Source organism: Carlito syrichta, unplaced genomic scaffold (genome assembly GCF_000164805.1).
Source record: "Carlito syrichta isolate Samal-C Ts95f unplaced genomic scaffold, Tarsius_syrichta-2.0.1 Scaffold50662, whole genome shotgun sequence".
In the NCBI taxonomy this organism is placed as follows: Eukaryota; Metazoa; Chordata; class Mammalia; order Primates; family Tarsiidae; genus Carlito; species Carlito syrichta.
In genome coordinates, this window is record NW_006994758.1 from 166,401 (window position 1) to 188,087 (window position 21,687).

General features: G+C 43.4%; 1 protein-coding gene across 1 annotated transcript; it reads left to right on the forward strand.

The window, feature by feature from the left end:
* Positions 1-1,256: 1,256 nt before the first annotated feature.
* On the forward strand, positions 1,257-11,046 carry LOC103250518 (putative protein SSX6). The gene is made up of 6 exons (XM_008049115.1): positions 1,257-1,322; positions 1,770-1,884; positions 2,229-2,327; positions 3,868-3,917; positions 5,601-5,739; positions 10,946-11,046. Exons 1-6 carry the CDS (start codon positions 1,257-1,259, stop codon positions 11,044-11,046), a joined length of 570 nt encoding a protein of 189 aa, XP_008047306.1.
* The last annotated feature ends 10,641 nt before the right edge of the window (positions 11,047-21,687 follow it).

Below are 21,687 nucleotides of genomic sequence, written 5' to 3' on the forward strand. Positions count from 1 at the left end.
GAAAAGAAAAAAACATTTATCTTCAACCAAACCCCACATCCCTCTGCCTGACAACCCAGATCCATCAACCAGAGAGACCATGTAATCTCCAGGACTCACCTATCGCCCTTTATCTCAGAATATGCCCATTCTATGAAATTACACACTCCACTGCTTCCCCAACAAGGGTCTTTTTTTTTTTTTTTTTGAGTTGAAGTCTCATTCTGACACCCAGACTGGAGTGCAGTGGCACGCTCCCAGCCACCGCAGCCTCGACCTGTTGGGCTCCAGCGATCCTTCCGCTCAGCCTTCCAAATAGCTGGAACTACAGGCGTGCGCTACCACGCCCAGCTAATTTTTTGATTTACTGTAGAAATGAAGTCTCGCCAAGTTGCCCAGGTGGGTCTCGAACCCGCGGGCTCAGGCAATCCACTCACCTCGGCCTCCCAAAGCACGAGATTATAGGCTGAGCCACCGAGCTCGGCCCAACAAGGGTCTTTATTTGTTTCCTTCAGGATAAACTGAGCTCCAGGGGAACTACTAATGACAGTGGCCAAGCCCCTCTCAAAGACTCAAGGCTACTTTGCGCATGCCCACAGAAAACCTGTCCTCCCTAATCAGTACTTCTCCCAGAGATCCCTGGCTCCCTGTTTTCTTTTCTCTTTTATTTTCTTTTTTAGAGACATGGTCTCACTCTGTTGCTCAGTCTGGAGTGCAGTAGCATGATCATATCTCATTGCAGCCTGCAGCCCCTGGGCTTAAGCGATTCTCCCACCTCAGCCTCTTGAGTATCTAAGTCTACAGGTGCGTGCCACCACGACTGGATAATTTTTAAATTATTTTTTTTGTAGAGATGGAGTCTCGCTATGTCACCCAACTGGTCTTGAACTCCTGGGTTCATGGGATCCCCTGCCTCAGCCTCTCAAGTAGCTGGGATTCAGGCATGCGCTATCACACCTGGCTACTTTTTTTTTAAGAGATAGGGTCTCGCTATACTGCCCAAATTGGTCTCCTGGCCTCAAGTAATCCCCCTGCCTCAACCTCCCAAAGCGTTGAGATTATAGGTGTGAGCCACTACACCCAGGCTGTTTTCATCTGACTTCTCCGCATGTCCTTACTCAGGGACAGATAAGCCCAGGATGGATAAATGTAGCACCTAATTCAAGGTGACTGTGTAGTGGCCGTCCCTCAATTATTTCTCTCTTCACAGGACCTTTGGTCTTGTGACTGGAAAGACTCAGGCTGTCTCTCTTGGAGATCAGACTGCTCCCAGTGCCATGAACATAGACAGCTCCTTTGCAAAGAGCCCCAGAGAAGTTATCCAGAATTCAAAGAATTGCAAGGTGAGATTATCTGGAGGGAGCAGAATAGTAGTAGCCCAGGGGCAGTGAAGGGTGACCAGATTTCTGAGGAGGGAAGGACAGCGGTACTGGGGACAAGGAGCAGGGTCTCAGAGTCTCCAGATCTCAGAGATGTAGAGCCTTGGGAGCTTTCGCCACCCTCACTCTGTTGTCACCTACCATCCCTGGAGACAACAGGGCTGTGACCTCGCACTACATCTGGTGACTCTCCGTTCATTCTGGAAGGTGGGAGGAGAACAAGCCAGCAGCATTAAGCACCTACTGCGTGCCAGGGAGAGGCTAGGGAATGTCACCCATGTTCTCTCTCTGGCATCACCTCTGGAGGAATTATTATTCCTAGTTCCCAGATCCCAGAGGAAGTGGCCCCAGCTGAATGGCAGACATGTCTAGCTGAGTCACTGCCAGAATTTATTTTTCTTTCTTTTCTAGGCCTTCAAGGATATTTCCAAATACTTCTCCAGAAAAGAGTGGGGAAAACTGAGATACTCAGAGAAAATCACCTATGTATATATGAAGAGAAACTACAAGACCATGACTAATCTAGGTAATAGGCAGTTCTGGATACGGACAAGCCTTGGGACCACTTGAGTATCCCTCAGTCCCTTTCCATGCTTTGATTACTTCTTAGGCTGCAGCAAGTCCCCCATACTTTCCTTTTGTGTGGGGAAAATTCCCAAAGCAGCTTCTGGGTGTTCTTTTCTTCTGTATCCTATGCAGGCCTGAGGACAGGGGCTGGCCACAGAGGAGCTCAGACCTGATTCCCGCACATTTCTCTCCCATTAGCCTCTATTCTGATGAGCCCTGCTGTCTGTGAGGCATTCCAACACCCCAACCTTCATTCCTCCTCTCAGCTTGTCTCTTAAGGAACAAACATTTGTTTCTTTCTAGGTCTCAGGGCCACCCTCCCAGCTTTCATGCGTTCTGATAGACAGGCCACAGAATCCCAGCGGAAGGATTCTGATGAAGATCGGAACCACGGGAATCAGGGTGAGTGGACGGGAAGGGGCTGGAAAGGGTCCCCTCAAACCCAAGTGGTCTGCAGTCCAGCTGCCTGGGAAAGAGTCTCAGGCATTTGTTCCCTCACACACATTAGGGCTGAGTGAAAAAAAAATATTGGATGCAAAAGGTTAACTATGGAGACCATTCATATAAAACTCTAAAACATGCAAAATAAGACTATATAGTTTATGGATAATAAGTAAATGATAAATGTATAAAAATCTGAATGGGAATAAAAACCATCAAATTCAGACGAGTAGCTATAAGTGGAGAAGGAGGGAGGACAGGTATTGGAGAGGTCTGCACAGACAGCTTCAGCTGTGACTTGTTTACAGTGTTTCTAATGTTCTGAATAAAGAAATCAGATCCCTAAAGTGGTTGTAGGATAATCTTGACATCTGGCTGGACTCGATATTCCATATAATTTTCTGTATGTTTGAAATTTTTTCTTTTTTTAATGGATATGCTGTTCTTACATAACAATGATAATGAATCAAAGGACAATTAAATGTTTGATTAAAGTGTCAGTCCACCAAAAAAATCCCAGAGTCCGTTTCATAACAGCATGTAGGTATCAGATAAATATCTTGAGAAAGTGATTAACACATTATGCAATGAAGATAGCTATTCCCCTGTATTTTATCAAAATCAAATAGTTTTCTCCCAGTCAAATGTGATGTGTGTTGAGCTTGGAAGAGGTTTGAGAAAGTGATTCCCCCTACACACACACACACACACACACACACACACACACTCACACACTGAGCTTTCCCACTTGTCTGTGAGTAGAGGCAACATAAGAGTCTCAGGCACTTGCTCCCTCACACACATTAGGGCTGAATGTATATTTGAGAAATATGTGTAAGCCTTATAAAGAGGGTAGGATGTGTTTACTTGCTCTTCTGCTCTAGCAGCACAGTTGTAAGAAGACAGGGTCAAAAAAAGGCCAGCTGTCTCCAATAGACCTGTGACTCCCCAACTAAACAGGCCAGATTCTGCAAGCTCCTACAATCACTGTAACAGGCCTGATAATCCAGTGCTTGAGTATCTGCAAAGTTTTTGACATTAAAGGAGTATCTTTATACTGGAAACATTTTAGAACTACTAGACTAAGTCATCCATGGTTCATCAGCCATTTAACAGCTTCATTGAGGTATAATCAACATGCCATAAGATTCACCCACTTTAAGTGAACAGTGATTTTTAGTTGACACACATCTTTAAGTGGATACAATTTAAATTCCCAACCAATCAATTTAATTATTTGGGAAGAAAGGAAGAGATATGTAATGGAATAGGGTGAGACTGTGATGGGATGTAGTCTCAATTTTATAAGCCATCAGAAGGGAAATTCTGAATTGATGCCACAAATAAATGTATAAACCATTGCTAAGGATAATTCAGGAGATAATCTCAAATAACTCCTCAACAATTAGTGAACTCATAACCCTCTGCTTCAGAATTTCCTGATACTACAAGAATCTCTCTAGAGTTGGGAAATAAATTCTGACTTATTACCCTCTTCTAGGTGAACCTCCTCAGAAGGCTTCCAGGGTACAGCAGAGAAAACGCCTAAAAGTGAGTATGTCCCAAATCTGAAGGACCAGAGAAACCTTTGTCCCTTCACGGATGTGAAGATTGGCAAGAGGGGGAGAATATTGAAGATATCCTAGCTCTCACTGCCTTCCTTTCCTCGTGTCTTTATCACAACGCCTGCTGTAGCATCAATGACTTGATAATGCCTAACAGCAATTATGATAGCTAATACTTCTTTGGTTTTCATAGTGATGCCAGATATTATTTTAAGCAATTCACATGGATTAATTTATCTACTCCTTGAGAAAGCCTCTGTGATGTTGTTTCTGTTATTATCTCCAAATAATAATGAGTCACAGACTTGAGCTGTCATCTATAGAAAAGCCATGTGACTTTGGGCAACGAAATTCTTTAAATTCCAGATTCCTAGTCTATAAAATGGAAATAAAGAATCATAGTTCATGTTATAGTTCATAGTTATCAGTAAAATAATAATACTAATAAGGGTATCATGGTACAGAGATGTTAAATAATTTGCCTGAGGCTCAGTGGCAACAGGATTCTAATCCAGAGCCCAAAACCATTTCAGACCGCTTTCATGTTTTCATTTGTTTATGAAATTAAAGTGTTGTCCGCTAGGACTTTACCCTATAGAACCTGCTGATGCTTCCATTAGACACCTACTCTCACAACTGGAAGGACCAACTGGCCTCTCTGTCGCAGACTTGGGAATTTCTTTGACTGTCGGCCCCTCCCTACTGTGAGCTCCTTGAGAGCCTTGTCTGCACCTGGGGTACCTCTGAAGCCCCAGTCCCAGCCCAGGGGACCCCTCAGAGGCACCCGAGTATTTATTGAATGAGTGATTCCACAACCACAGATTCAACTGGAGTTTAGAGGGTAAAGAGATCTGGGAGTTAAGTTGCCAGCGTGAAGATCACTGAGGATGAAATTCCAAGAAGGATCATGAAAGAAAGTGTTCATTTTTATTATCTACACATATAAGCAGTGTTTACAGTCTCATAAAGTACTTTCCCTTAACCTGTTTTACATGTGGTGTTCACTATTTCATAAGTGAGGGAACTGAATGAAAGGTAGCTTAAGATGCTGGTCAGTGACACACACTGATGCGAGCAGAATTGGTACAGGTACCACCTCACCTAATGCCAGCATGCTTGCCAGGGTAGGGTGGTATGCCACAGCTGACACCGCTTTCTGTACTGCCTAGATTAATTTCTGTGAACCATTTCTTTTCTCTCCCTTCCCTATATTTATCTCACCCACACCATCTTTTCCAGCAGTGTTTTGTCCCCACTATATGTTTTTACATTTGCTCTTCCAGCAGCTGTCTTCACGCTTATATGTGGTCACCTGTGTTTTATAGAGACCTTTCCTTTTGCAGGTCTTGTTAATTCTTAGAATGCTATTCTTCCCAAATTACCTGTATACTACGCTCAATTACACGGAGAGTTTTGCTATTTGCAATAATGTCAGTCTGGAAAGAACGTGAAGACGGGCATTCTAATTCTGGAAACATAATTCATTTAGGCCATTCCTGTTCCTTCTAACCTCCCAGGTTCCTCATAATTTAGGTATGGATAGTGTAATGATCTCCCAGAGCTGTTGAGAATACTGATTAAGGTAATGCATGTGAAGACTCTTTGTAAGCTCTAAAGCACTATAGCAATGCCATTGATACTCTTTATATGTGACCTTCACATTACAAAGATGATGCCCAAGAAGCCAGCAAGAGAAGGAAATGGTTCGAAGGGAGTGCCAGGAACACCTGGCTCAGAACAGACTCAGAGACAGCTGTGTACCCCAGGAAAAGCAAGTACCTTTGGGCAGCAGAATGAGAAGACATCAGGTAAGAGGAAACAATTAAGGAACAACCCCTCTGGCTTCTCTGGCTCTGTTCAAGTGTGTGGTCTAGGTGTGTCACATGGACCCTGGACAGACCTGGGTCCAGACTGGGCTAAGAAGCTTGCCTAGCACTAGCTGAGATGTTAGAACATGACATCCAGAGTCACAGACTTGAGCTGTCATCCATATAAAAGCCTTGTGACTTTGGGCTAGGTGCAGTGGCTCACACCTGTAATCCTAGCACTTTGGGAGGCCAAGGCAGGAGGATTGCTTGAGCCCAGAAGTTTGAGACCAGCCTAGGCAGCATAGCAAGACCTCATCTCTGCAAATATAAAAAAAAATTGGCTGGGCATGTTGACACATGCCGTAGCTACTTGGGAGTTGAGACAGAAGGATTGCCTGGGCCCAGGTGGTTGGAGGCTGCAGTGAACTGTGATCATGCCACTGCCCTCCAGTGTGGTCAATAGAGACCCTGACTCCAAAAAAAAAAAAAAAACACCTCAAAAGCCATATGACTTCGGGCAACTCTTCTAAATTCTCTGAGCTCCAGAGTCTTAGTGTATAAAATGGAAATAAAGAATCATAGGTCAACCAGGCTCAGTGGTTCACACCTGTAATCCCAGCACTTTGGGAGGCTGAGGCAAGAGGATTGCTTGAGCCCAGGAATTCAGGGCCAACCTGGGCAACATAGTAAGACCTCGTCTCTATACAAAATTAAAAAACAAAATTAGCCAGGCATGGTGGCACACACCTGTAGTCTCAGCTACTTCAGAAGCTGAGGGGGAAGAATTGCCTGAGCCCAGGAGGTCAAAGCTGCAGTGAGCCATGATCATGCCACAGCACTCCAGCCTGGGTGACAGAGTAAGACCCCCACATCAAATAAATAAATAAATAAAAAGAACCATAGCTCATAAATTGTTTGGAAGCATTACATTAAATCTAGAAGGCCTGATGACATGAAAAGTGCTCAGGTAATTTCACCTGTGATCATTTGGGAACATATCTTACTCAGCTCAGTGCCTGATACCCAATACAGGTATACCTTGGAGATATTGCAGGTTCAGTTCCAGGCCCCCATAATAAAGCTAATGTTGCAATAAAGCAAGTCACACGAAGTTTTTGTTTCCAGTGTATATAAAAGTTATTTTTACACCATACTGTAGTCTGTCAAGTGTGCAATAGCATTATGTGTGAAAAAACATTATGCATACCTTAATTTTAAAATGTTTTATTGCTAAAAAATGCTAACAATGTCTGAGCCTTCAGCGAGTCATTGTCCTTTTGCCAGTGGAGAGTCCTACCTTGATATTGATGACTGCTGACTGATCAGGTTGTTGGGGTTTGGGTGACTGTGGCAATTCCTTTTCTTTTTCTTTTTTTTTTGAGTTGGAGTCTCACTCTGTCACCCAGACTAGAATGCAGTGGTTGCTCCCGGCCACCGCAGCCTCGACCTGCTGGGCTCCAGCGATCCTTCCACCCAGCCTTCCAAGTAGCTGGAACTACAGACCTGCGCTACCATGCCCGGCTCATTTTTGATTTATTGTAGAGATGAGGTCTCGCCAAGTTGCCCAGGCGGGTCTCGAACTCGCGGGCTCTGGCAATCCACTCACCTCAGCCTCCCAAGACGCGGGATTATAGGCCGAGCCACCGAGCCCGGCTGCAATTTCTTAAAATAAGACAACAATGAAGTTCGTCACTTGACTCTTGCTTTCATGAGAGAGTTCTCTGGAGTACTTACCCACAGAACTTCTTTCAAAATTGGAGTGAGTCCTCTTCAACCCTGCCACTGCTTTATTAGCTAAATTTGTATTTGAAACCCTCAATGTAGAGTCCATCTCAAGAAATTTCTATGGAAGTAATAGACACTGGGGACACTGAAAGGTGGGAGACAGGGAAGAGGGACTAGGGTTCAGATGTTACCTATTGGGTACAATGTTCACTATCTGGGGAATGGGGTCACCTGAAGTTCAGCCCCCACCAGTACTCAATATGCCCATGAAGCAAGCATACACTTGTACCCTTGAATCTAAAATTAAAAATAACAAGAAAAAGAAAACCACTTTCTTCACTCATTCATAAGAAGCAACTCCTCATCTGTTGAAGTATTAGCATGAGATGCAGCAATTCGTTCACCTCTTCAGGCTTCACTTCTAATTTTGTTCTTTTGCTGTTTCCATAACATCTGAACCTTCCTCCACAGAAGTCTTAAGCCCTTCAAAGTCATCCATGAGGGTTGGAATCAACTTCTTTCAGACACCCGTTAATGTTGATATCTTGGCCTTTTATGAATCACAAGTGTTTTTAATGGCATCTAGAATGGTGAATCCTTTCCAGAAGATTTTCCGTTTACTTTGCGCAGATCTATCAGAGGAATCACTATCAATGACAGCTATAGCCTTACAAGATGTGTTTCTTTTTTTGTTTGTTTTTTTTTTTTTTGAGTTAAAGTCTCACTCTGTTGCCCAGACTGGAGTGCAGTGGTCGCTCCCAGCCACCGCAGCCTCGACCTGCTGGGCTCCGGCGATCCTTCCGCCTCAGCCTTCCGAGTAGCTGGAATTAACAGGCATGCGCTACCACGCTCGGCTGATTTTTTGATTTATTGTAGAGATGAGGTCTCGCTGCCCAGGCGGGTCTCGAACCCGCGGGCTCAGGCAATCCACTCACCTCAGCCTCCCAAAGGCGCGGGATTATTGGCTGAGCCACCGAGCCCAGCTAGATGTATTTCTTAAATAATACAACTTGAAAGTCAAAATTACTCTTTGATCCATAGACTTCAGAATGGATGTTGTGTTAGCAGGCATGAAAACAATATTAATCTCCTTGTACATCTCCATCGGAGCTCTTGGATGATCAAACACATTGTCAATGATATATCTTTTAAATTTGGTTTTATTTTATTTGATATTTTAAAAGGAATCTTTGTTTCTGAGCAGTAGGTCTCGACAGTGAGCTTAACATGTTTAGTAAACCATGCTATAAACAGATGTGCAAATCCAGGATTTGTCATTCCATTTATAGAGCACAGGCAGAGTAGATTTAGCATAATATTTAAGGGTCCTAGGATTTTCAGAACAATAAATGAGCACTGGCTTCAACTTAAAGTTGCCAACTGCATTACCCCTAACAAGAGAGTCAGTTTGTCCTTTGAAGCTTTGAAGTGAGGCATTAACTTTTCTCTAGCTATGAAAGTTCTAGATGGCATCTTCTTTTAATATATGTCTGTTTCATCTACATTGAAAATCTGTTTAGAGTAGCCACCTTCATCAGTGATCTTAGCTAGATCTTCTGGATGACTCCTGCAGCTTGTCTATCAGCACTTACTGCTTCACTTTGCACTTTGATGTCATAGAGATGGCTTCTTTCCTTAAACCTCATGAACCAACCTCTCCTAGCCTCAAACTTCTGCAGCTTCCATCACCTCCTTCAGGTTTCATAGAATTCACAAGAGTTAGAGCCATACTCTGCATTAGGTTTTGGCTTAGGGGAACATTATGGCTGGCTTGATTTTCTGTCCAGACCCCTCAGACTTTCTCCAAATCAGCAATACGGCTGCTTTATTTTCTTATGATTTGTGTGTTCTCTGGGGTAGCACTTTTAATTTCCTTCAAGAACTCTTCCTTTGCATTCACAACTTGGCTTTTTGGCACAAGAGGCCTAGATTTCAGCCTATCTTAGCTTTTGACAGACCTTCTTCACTAAGCTTAACCATTTCTAGCTTTTGATTTAAAGTGAGAGATATGTGACTCTTTCTTTCACTTGAACACTTAGAGACCATAGTAGCATTATTAATTAGCCTGATTTTAATATTGCTGTATCTCAGGGAATAGGAACAGCCCATCAGTGGAGCAGTCAGAACACACACAATATTGATCAATTAAGTTTGCCATCTTCTATGGGCACAATTCCTGGCACTCCCAAAACAATACAGTAGTAACATAAAAGCTCACTGTTCACAGATCACCATAACAGATATAATCATAATGGAAAAGTTGAAAATATTGTGAGAATTTCCAAAATGTAACACAGAGGCACAAAGTGAGCACATGCTGTTAGAAAAACAGTGCCAACAGACTTGCTCGATGCAGGGTTGCCACAAACCTTCAATTTGTAAAAACCGCAGTATCTACAAAGCACAATAAAACAACGTGTGTCTGTATGCCCTTAACAAATACGTGCTGAAATTCTACTACTGGGTATATGACCTTAGGAACACAGATCATTCTACCAAAAAGACAACTGCACTCATATGTTTATTGCAGAACTATTCACAGTAGCAAAAACACAGAACCAATCTAGGTGCTCATCAATGGTGAACTGGATAAAGAAAATGTGGTACACATATACCACAGAATAAAAAATAGACACCGAGCCATAAAAAAGATTGAAATCATGTCTTTTGTGGCAATGTGGACACAGCTGGAGGCCATCGTTCTAAGTGAATTATCACAGAAACAAAACCGAATACTGTATGTTCTCACTTACAAGTAGGAGCTAGACACTGGGTACACATGGACATAAAGATGAGAACGCAAGCGGGGAGGATTGCTTGAGCCCAGGAGTTCAAGACCAGCCTGGGCAACAGAGTAAGACTCCATCTCTACAAAAAAATCAAAAAATTAGCCGGGCATGGTGGCTGAGGGGTAAGGATCGCCTGAGCCCAGGAGGTTGAGACCATGGTGAGCCGGGATCATGCTCCAGCCTAGGCAACAGAGTGAGGCCCTAACTCAAAAAAAAAAAAGATGGGTACAACAGACACCAGGGACTCCTAAAAGGGAGAAGCAAGGGCTAAAAAAGTGCCTATTAAGTACCACACTCACCATTTGTGTGATGGGCTCAACAGAAGCCCAAACTTCATCATCCCACAATATCCATGCAACAAACCTGCACATGCACCCCTCAAATCTAAAATTTACACACACACACACACACACACACACACACACTGAATGAAAGAAGGTATGAGTGAATGTTCTGGTAAGTGAAGAGGTTGGGAATGTAAACCTGACAATGGAAAGAGCCAGAAGCTAACACTTTTAGCAGCGTTTGGTCTGTATTGGTGTGGGTCTAACATCTCAGCCTCTCTGAGCCAGACACGTGAAAAACAGGATGTAGAAGGCCTGTTGGCACATGGGAGGGAGGAGGCATCTCCTTATCTGACTAAACAGGACCTAACCCACCAACCATCATTTCCCAACTCTTCTCCACCATAGAACCCAAGAAATGGGGGAAACATGTCTGGACCCACAGGTTGCGGGAAAGAAGGAATTTAGTGGTATATGAAGAGATCAGTGACCCTGAGGAAGATGACTGACTCTGTAAGTGACCCACCCTTCTGCCATCTTCCACACCCTTGCAGATGTGCTGTTCTGTTATGGTACTGGTATCCCATCTTGCCGCTTGTTTCCCACATCATTCTCTTCTCATAATTTCCTGGGGTGCAGCATTGAGGCTAAAATGATGTGATTCCCCAAGCTCTTCCTAATCCCTGCCCTGTATAGCCAGAGATCTTCCCTACCCAGGGTGCTGCGGGCTTCCAAAACCCAGATAAGCCCTGATGTGCAGGCCACACCTTCCTCTAGCCTAGGAATTCATAAACAGGTGAGGGAGTCGCTGTGGCAAGAGCAGAAAGTTTGCTTTGAGGAACTGTGGGAGGTGCAGACAGGTCCTGAGCATAGGGCAGAATCGGGGTGTGTAGGGTCTGCAGATCACGAGGAGTTGGGGGTTGAATTGCCAGTCATTGGGAACTCACTGCTACTTATTTTCCTTCTCTCTCCTTGCCTCAACCAGAGGGACTTGACAGCTGCCCATGATGAGAAGAACCTGGTGACTTTTCATGATCACGGGCATGGCTGTGAATTCCTGGTCATCTGGTGTATAGCAAATGAAAGAAAGAGTTCACAACAGTGAAAAGTTAAGCATTGTTCTTCTTAGTATGTGCCAAGCATTCTGCTAGATGTCAGCATTTCATTGATGAGCAGACATAGCTAATGCGTGTGTCTGTTTGTGTATCCATACACCCAGCCCAGAAAACAAATATTGTCAGGTATTGTCTGCATAGAACAGCACTACCCTGCCCTCTCCCTAGATGTGACACTAGAAGGCAGTTCTGGGTGTTTAATTTCAGACTTTTTCTCTGCACTTAAACACACACACACACACACACACACACACACACACACACACACGGTACCACTATGAGCATCTCCCACCTGCTTTTCCTTCTACTAATGTGTCCTGGTCAAGTCCCCCTCATTCTGTTTCCTGTTCGGCATGTGCTTCTTGCTGCAAACCTTCATCACTCATTAACCCTGTAACAGGCGGGGCTCGGTGGCTTAGCCTGTAATCCCGCGCCTTTGGGAGGCTGAAGTGAGTGGATTGCCTGAGCCCGCAGGTTCGAGACCCGCCTGGGCAGCGAGACCTTATCTCTACAATACATCAAAAAATCAGCCGGGCGTGGTAGCGCGCGCCTGTAGTTCCAGCTACTCGGAAGGCTGAGGCGGAAGGATTGCCGGAGTCCAGCAGGTCGAGGCTGCAGTGGCCGGGAGCGGCCACTGCACTCCAGTCTTGGCAACAGAGTGAGACTCCAACTCAAAAAAAAACCAAAAAAACCCTGTAACAGTCACTGACAGTTAATAAACATTTCTTAGTTGCTTGCTCCTCTCATTCTTGTGCACACAGCCTTGTGTGTGTGTGTGTGTTTATTTAGGATAGATTCTTAGAAGTGGAATTGCTCAATGGAGTCATTCATTCAGCAAGCAGCTGATGAATGCGTCCTACACGCCAAATGTTATTCTAGGTGCTGGAGAGACATCAGGGAACTCAGCAGACAAATATTCCTGACCACGTAAAGGTGGTACTCTAAGTGGAAAATGTTTCGTGTGTGTGTGTGTGTGTGTGTGTGTGTGTGTGTGTGTGTGTGTGTGTGTGTTATAGAGACAGGGTTGTGCTCTGTCACCCAGGCTGGAGTGCAGTGGTGATCACAGCTCATAGTAACTTCAAACGCCTGGGCTCAAGCAATCCTCCTGCCTCAGCCTCTCAAGTAGCTGAGACTACAGGCATACACCATCATGCCTGGCTAATTTTTAAGTTTTTTTTTTTAGAGACAGCATCTTGCTATGTTGCCCAAGCTAGTCTTGAACTCCTGGTCTCAAGCAATCCTCATGCCTTGGCCTCCCAAAGCACTGGGATTACACGTGTGAGCCACTACGCCCAGCTTCCAGTTTTTATTTTGACAGACACTGTACACCCCAGTCCTAGAGCACAGGATTCTTCAGCCCAGGGTTGGGCATCTTGGCCTTTGCTCTCTGAACGATCTTCCGGTTCAGGATCTGGGACAGACCATTTGGGAGTGAGTGGGAGGAGACAAAGATGAAACCGTCAACTGTGGAACATGGGAGAATCAGGAAGGAGTTTCCACTGTAGGCCATGTGGTGGACAGGAATAGAAGAATCCACTTAGTCTTGATGCAGGGGAACAACACATAGAAAAGTCCACTGGACAAAGGCATGAGGCAGCACCTCCAGGGTCTTGCAACCAAAGGCTTGGGGCTGCGGTGGAGATGAAGATTTGGGGATGGAACTGTCCTTTCCCAGATGTACTATTGCAGAGTGTAGAGACAGGACAGTCAGAGCCAGGAAAGGAATGAGAGGCGTCTGTCTTGGAACAAACCATGTTTATTCTGAGAGACATTAAGGCCACCAATGGACTTGAAACACCGGAGGCAGGATTGAAGCTCTTTTGACTGTTCACAGCCCATCACCTCGGCTTCTCAGCTCCTACTCAGCCTTGGAAGGTGGGCACTGTCATCATTATACCTATATCATAGATGAGAGATGGACTCCCAGACAGATGTTAGACATCTTGTCAGAGGCCCTGCAGCTGGCTGTGCAGGAGGATCAGGGTTTGGAACTCACTGACGTGAGAAACATTAAGGAGGACACGTGGAGTGGGGGAGAAAGGAGAACTGAATGAGCCCCGGGTTCTGTCTCAAATTGCAGGATAGAGATTGTGGGGTCATTTTTCCAAGACGAGGAGCCCCCAGGGAAGAGGTAGGGAGGGAGAGGCCTGGTGGTAGTGGGACAAGGGAGGGCAGAGATATGCAGAGTGGGAAGAAGAAGGGCAGGCAGAGAAGCAAGGTAGACCCAGGGCCAAGTGTGGGCTGACACAGTCACCAGAGGGAGAGGATGCCAGGAAGGAAGTTGTGAGGGATCAGGGAGAGAGGTTCCCCAGAACTGTGGGCAGTCCCTGCCTGGCACTGCAGGGAGAGGTGGGTGTCGCCCGGATCAGCATGGACAGGGCTCTACCTGTGGCTTGGAGAAAACATACTCTATTGTACCCCAGTATAGTTCTATATGACACAAATGTAATCTTCCAGGAGGGTCTCGGTATTTCTGGTGGGCCACTAGCATGTTTTCTTCTTTTCCTATATTGTTAAGAATTTATCCTTGGTTGGGTGTGGTTGCTCACATCTGTAGTCCCAGCACCTTGGGAGGCTGAGGTAGGAGGATCACTTGAGGCCAGGAGTTTGAGACCAGTCTGGGCAACAAAATGAACCCCCGTCTCTACAAAAATAAAAATAAAAATAATGAGCCAGGTGTGGTGGCATGCACCTGTAGTTCCAGCTACTCTGGGGGCTGAGAAAGGAGGATTACTTCAGCCTAAGAGTTTGAGGTTGCAGGGAGCAGAAGAGGGGCAGTTACTGATCATGCCACTGCACTCCAGCCTGGGCCACAGAGTGAGATTCTGTTTCTTAAAAAAAAAGGAATTTATCCTTGAAAATATTTTTCTCCCCAGTTCAATGGAATATTGAATGGGACCTTGCTCTAATCGTATTTTTAGATACTTTGTGAATTTTTGTCAGTATACAAATGTAAATTTTCTCCATTTAGTTTTTTAATGGTTATTGTTGTTATGTAGAAAACCTATCATTAATGTCTATAATATTTTGTAACCTAACTGGGTGCAAATTCCCCTGAATTTTGATACAGAATTCAGTTTGTTTTATTCTCCAAAAGAAAATTCACTTCACAAGACAATAGTTATAAAAGAATCTTTTGGCAATGAGGAGGAAGTGTCTCACTCTGTCACCCAGACTGGAGTGCAGTGGTGTGATCCCAGCTTACTGCAGCCTCGACCTCCTGGCCTCAAGTGATCCTCCTGTCTCAGCCTCCCAAGTAGTTGTGAATATAGGTGCATGGCACCATGCCCGGCTAAGTTGTTGGTTTGTTTATTTTTTTAATGTTTTTTAAGACAAGGTCTCACTATGTTGCCCTGGTCTTGAACTCCTAGGCTCAAGTGATCCTCCCACCTTGGCCTCCCAAAGTGCTGGGATTATAGGTATGAGCCACTGCACCCAGCTATGAAAGCATAATTTATGGAAAACTTCATAGAGAAGACTGATAGAGGGGAGGGAAGTATCTATTTTACAGTGTTGAGTAGTTCACTGCAAAAATCACCAGAACTGCCTTTTTCTCAAAAAAATATTACCCCTAAGTTATTCTACTACTGGTCCTTCTAGTCCTTCCCTCTATCTCAAATCCTCAAGTTTTCCATTTCCTTATTGGGACAATTTTACTCTGCCCAGACCTGGGTCCTCCACAACACTTAGCACTGTCTTCAGGTGCTCGAATGCCCATTGTTTTAGCCCAGGCTCCCAAGGAGACAGGCTTTGAGCCACACAGGCCATCTCTAGGCAGAGTATACTGAAAAACCATGTTTGGAACAGTGCCGGCGAAGGAGGAAGAAGAGGAAATTTATGTACCTGGCTCTTACTCCCAGTTCCTTTTCTTATTGTTCAAAATTTACCCACAGGCATGAGCTCCCCCACACTCCTAGATTGCATTATCTGCCCCTTGGGCAGCTGTCTGGGAAGCCAGATCCCACGCTTTGAGGTGTAGTGTTTCATACAATCCAAAAATGATAGAAGGAACCAGAAATTCCATGTATGCAGCTCATTGGCCTGGCTGTACAGCAGCAGCCAAGGGTGAAAACTAAATACTCCCAGGCAAGTCCTAAGTTCACCTGGTAATTGGAGTGGCCATTTGTGCTAGTTAATTGCCCTTATCTGAAGGAAAAAAATAAAACTCATATCTCTATGACAAGCAGGTACTTACAGCTGGGAGCAAGACACCTAGGCTAAACTCCTCTAGAGACAGGGAGACAGGGCACTGTCTTCCTTAATGTTCACATTTCAGAGATGGTTCCAATTTATAGACTGGCAAGAGACTTACAGAGCGAAGGAAGGATTTACAGATACAAGTTGCTGGATGCATGCTAAAACCGCAATGAGATATCACTACACACTTATTAAAACAGCTAAAATAAAAACACACCCGATGCTGGCAAGGATGCGGAGATACTGGATATCTTATAAAATGCTGCTGGGAAGGTAAAATCTTACAAAATAGTTTGACAGTTTCTCATAAAACTAAGCATACATCCCAATGATTGTACTTCTGGGCATTTACTCCAGAAAAGTTACAATTTATGTCCACACAAAAACCTGTACATGTTTTTTTCATAGCAGCTTTACTTGTAATAGCCAAAAGCTGGAAATAACCAAAATTTCCTACAATAAGTGAATGGGTAAACAAACTGTGGTACATTCATATCGTGGAATACTACTCAGCAGTGAAAAGGAACAAACTATTGATTACACAAACTTGGATGAAACTTCAGGGAATTATGCTGAGTGGAATAAGTCCTCAAAATGTTACCTGCTGTATGATTCCATTTACATGGCGTTCTAGAAAAGGCAAAATTATAGAAATGCAGAAGTTTAATGGTCGTCAGGGATGAGGGATGGTGGGTAGATGGAGAGTGGGTGTCACTAAAAAGGAGTAGCACGAGGGTTACCATCGTGTTCGTGGAAATGTTCTGTATCTTGACTGTGATGTTGGTTACAGGAATCTACATGCATGATAAGAGGCATAGGGCTATACACATTGTACCAATGTCAATTTCCTGATTTAGATATCATACAATAGTAATGTAATATGTATCCACTGGAGGAAACTAGGTGACGGGTACACAGGACATCTCTGGACTATCTTTGCAATTTCCCACAAATCTATATTACTTCAAAATGAAAAGGGAAAAAATACAATTCTCAGTGAAAGATCAGGAGAAGATGAGAAACAACAGACTAATTTGAATACTTGAAAAAGAACCAAATACAACTTCTAGAAGTGAAAATAAGTGATTTGAATTATTAATAAACTTAAACAGCAGATTAGACACAAATGAAGAAAGAATGAGTGAACTAAAATATAGATTTGCACTTTAGGAGACCAACTCACAAAGATTGCTTGAGGCCAGGAGTTTGAGACCAGCCTGGACAACATAGCAAGACTTTGTCTCTACAAAAATAAAAAATACAAAACTAGGCTGGCGTGGTGGTGCATGCCTGTAGTCCTAGCTACTCAGGAGGCTGAGGTGGCAGGATCACTGGAGCTCAGGAGTTTAAGGCTGCAGTGAAGTATGATCATGCCATTGCACTATAGCCTGGGCAACATAGTGAGATCCTGTCTCTTGATATAGAAGAAAGGAAGGAAGGAAGGAAGGAAGGAAGGAAGGAAGGAAGGAAGGAAGGAAGGAAGGAAGGAAGGAAGGAAGGAAGAAAGAAAGAAAGAAAGAAAGAAAGAAAGAAAGAAAGAAAGAAAGAAAGAAAGAAAGAAAGATCTGAACCCCTAGGCTCAAGTGATCCTCCCACCTCAACCTCCCAAAGTGCTGGGATTACAGGTGTGAGCCACTGTGCCCGGTTATAAAAGGATAATTTATGGAAGATATATAGATCTGAGGAAAACACTCATAGTAATAAGAGACAAAGAGAGGAAAATAAAAGGATGAGGAGGATAGAATGAGAAGAGCTCACATATGTTGAACACAAATTCTAGAAGGAGAGAATAGAAAGATTTAGAAAGAGCGATGTTCAAAGGCTGACAATTTTCCAGCTTTGGAAAAAAGCACCAATGCTCCTTAGGTGAGTTCATGCAGATCTATGACTTTTCTTTTTATTAAAGAATCATTTACTAAAACGTATGCTGCTCTAACAAGGTTTAATTACAATTAATTGTTCATTGATGACATCATTTGGAAAAATACTGATTTGAGGCATTTGGGGATCATAAATTTGAGGTGGTGCTAAAATACTAGGCCACAATAACATAAAAACTGAAAGAGAAGGAGAGCATTAAAGTAATAAAAGGTTGAACAGTTATCATAATACTATAAGAAAGGGATTGATGGCAATGGAAAATTGCCAGGGGAGGGGGTTGGGATTGGCAGTTGAGGGAAACTGCCAGGGGAGGGAGGGGCATACCTCATCAACAAGGGTACCTGTATAAATGAACATTTGTATACATAACCCTGAATCGTACCTCACATCTCTAAAATATAGAAAAAAATTTAAAAGTAAAGTAAAAAAAAGGTGTGAAAATGAAGGCTAAAGTTATTAATTAACTTATTAATGTCAGTCAGGTTAAAAAATTTAACACACTAACACAATGTAAATGGTGGAATAAGGAACTCCAAAAGTCTGTGCCTCCATAAAAGCAATGAAAACAACTGACAAAAACTGTCAGGATCCATTTTTTCCAGAACTTTGGAAACTAACAAAAAGTGTGTAGCAATGAGAGGAATGTTTAATCAAGAAAAACCAGCTGAATCTCAGTAAGAACAGTAAACTTTGTGGTGTTTTAAGTTACCCTGGCCCCATCTCTTACCAGCTCAGTGGTAGCCTTGAAGATAACGGTCTGCACTCCCAGTACAGGTGCCAGTACCAGAGAAAACAGAATGGACCTTATTCAAAAACAATTGTGGCTGCTTGTTTTGACTTGTCTGGTGGTTCCCTGGAAGAACCCACTTGAAAGACTTTTCTTCGTTTGACCTCATTCAAACTAACACTAAAACCTGAGGTAGTAGATAGCAGTTGGGGCAAACAGTAGATCAAACAGCAAGCTTAAAATGAAAAGCCAAAAATGAGACCTCCATAGGGGCTTAAGTAACTTCAACATATGCCTGGGAATCTAGAAGGCCACACACATGTCCAGGACTGTGTGCAGCTACACACATGCCCATGAAAGATCTGAGAAAGCCTTAAGCTCTCACCTCTGACCGACCTCGAGGCTTTTAAGCAAGCAGGAAGTGAAAAATAAGACAAATTTGTAAACTGCCTGGCTGAGTGTTGAAGGCATGTCCGAACATACACACAGAGCCCCTTGGCAAAGACAGGGAGAGTTACTGGCTCCTGGCATTTAAGGAGATCTCTGTCTGACCATTAGCTGATCTCTAAGCTAACCAAGCGAGACTTCACTGGCCACAAAGCACAAAGAATACAGACTACAGAATTAATTCAGGAAAAAAAAAAAAACAACTAAACAAACTTGTTTTAAAATAACAAAAGGCCAGGCTCTGTGGCTCAGCCTGTAATCTCAGCACTTTGAGAGGCCGAGGCGAGTAGAATGCCTGAGCCTGAGGGTTCGAGATCAGCCTGGGCAACTTGGTGAGACCTCATCTCTACAATAAATTTTTTAAAAAATTAGCTGTGCATGGTAGCGCACACCTGCAGTTCCGGCTACTTGGAAAGCTGAGACGGAAGAATTATTGGAGCCCAGCAAGTCAATGCTGGGGTGGCCGTGAGCGTGCCACTGCACTCCAACCTGTGCGACGAAGTGAGACTCCAATTCAAAAAAATAAATAAATAACAAGAAATCCTAGGGAGGGGACAGAATCTGATTTCCAGAGTTACCATATTATATTGTTTGAAATGTCCCATTTTCAATATTTAAAAAAAAGAGACATGCAAAGAGAGAAGAAAGAATGACCTAGTCACAGGAAGAAAAAAATGCTATCCATAGGAACTGTTCCCTGAGAGATCTCAAATGTTAAACTTTCTATAAAAAGACCTTAAATCAGCTATTTAAAATATGTCCAAAAAGCTAAAGGAAACCATGTCTAAAGAAAGTATTAGAAGAATATCTCACCAAATAAAAAAAATATCAATACAGACATAGAAATTATAAGAATGAACCAAATAGAAAATTTGGAATTGAAAAGCATAATAACTGAAATGAAAAATTCACTAGAGAGGCTCAATAGCAGAGATGAGCAGGCAGAAAGAAATGAGTAAACTTGAAGACAGGTCAATTGAAAGTATCCAGTCCATGTAGTAGAAAGAAAAAAAAAAGAAAAACAAACAGAGGCTAAGAGAGCTGTGAGATGCCACCAAGCATACGGACATAATGATAATGAGGGTTCCAAAAGGAGAGAAAGGAACAGAAAGAAAGTTTGAAGAAATAATGGGCAAAAACTTGCTAAATTTGATTTAGAAAAACTATTATATACATCCAAGAATCTCAACAAACTCCAAGTAGGATAAACTCAAAGAGATCCACATTGAGACACATCATAATTGTACTGTCAAAAGACAAAGAGAACCTTGAAATCAGGAAAAGCAACTCATTATTATGTACAAAAAATCCTCAATAGAGGCCAATCCACAATAGAGGCCAGAATCCACAATCCACAATAGAGGCCAGAAAACAGGGGAACGACATAAAGTATGAAAAGAAGAAAAAATTGTCAACCAAGAATTCTACTGGGGGTGCCAAAAAAAAGTATACACATTTTAAGTGATGTTATCTATGCATTAACTTTTCAAAGTTGAATTGCAGTAGCAATGTGTAGTATGACATTTGCTCAAAAGATGACGTTAATCAAATGAATGCTAGTGTCACCATATCACAGGCAGTACAGTCAAAGAAAACAGCAGAAGCATGGTTGGCGGTTGAGGAGCACAAGACCATTTTGAAGTGGTATTTGAAATTCGAAGCCGGGCTCGGTGGCTCAGCCTGAAATCCCGCGCCTTTGGAGGACTGAGGTGAGTGGATTGCCTGAGCCCGCGGGTTCGAGACCCGCCTGGACAGCGAGACTTCATCTCTACAATAAATCAAAAAATCAGCTGGGCGTGGCAGCGTGCGCCTGTAGTTCCAGCTACTCAGAAGGCTGAGGTGGAAAGATTGCCGGAGCCCAGCAGGTCGAGGCTGCGGTGGCCGGGAGCGGCCACTGCACTCCAGTCTGGGCGACAGAGTGAGACTCCAACTCAAAAAAAAAAAAAAAAAGAAAGAAATTCGAGAACGTTGTGGAAGTGCAATGACAATGGGGGCATGAGTATGCAACAGAACCTCCAACACGCCTGGCAATTGCACACAGTCAAGGTAAATTTGAGACACATGGCACTGCGTGTGATGTGCACAAGGGAAGATCTGGGAGGCCTCACACATCAAGTCCTGCTTCTTCTATTGTAGTGTTGGAACAGTTTACAGGCTCGTCACAAAAGCCTACCAAACAATGTGCACGTGAGACAGGAGTTAGCAGAACAAGCATACAATGCATTCTTAAAACAGCAAAATGAAAGTTTTCATCCCAAGATTATTACATGCACTAAATGAAGACAACCCTGATCGAAGGGTGCAGTATTGTGAGTGGTTACAAAACATGGTATGAGAGGATGACGAGTTTGTGGGGAAAACAGTTTGGTCTGATGAAGCACAGTTTAAATTGAATGGAACAGTGTGGTTGAATTTCCCCCATGTTCTCCTGACTTAACACCCCTTGACTTCTACCTATAGGAGACCTTACAGGATGTGGTGTGCCATAGAAAACCAGCTACACTGGCGGTACTTTGGGAAGAAACTGAAATGGTATGCACAGCAACATAAATGGGCATTTTGGTCAATGTTGCTCAAGCAGTTCGCTGTAATCGGAAGTGTCTGGACACTGATGGTAACTACTTTGGGCACCTCTCGTAACGGCGGAAGTCAAGCATGACTTGTATTCATCTTTTGTTATCAGTATGTATTGAGTATTACAATTTTAATATAGTTTATTCCTTTTTTTTTCTTTTTCTTTTTCTTTTTTTTGAGTTGGAGTCTCACTCTGTCGCCCAGACTGG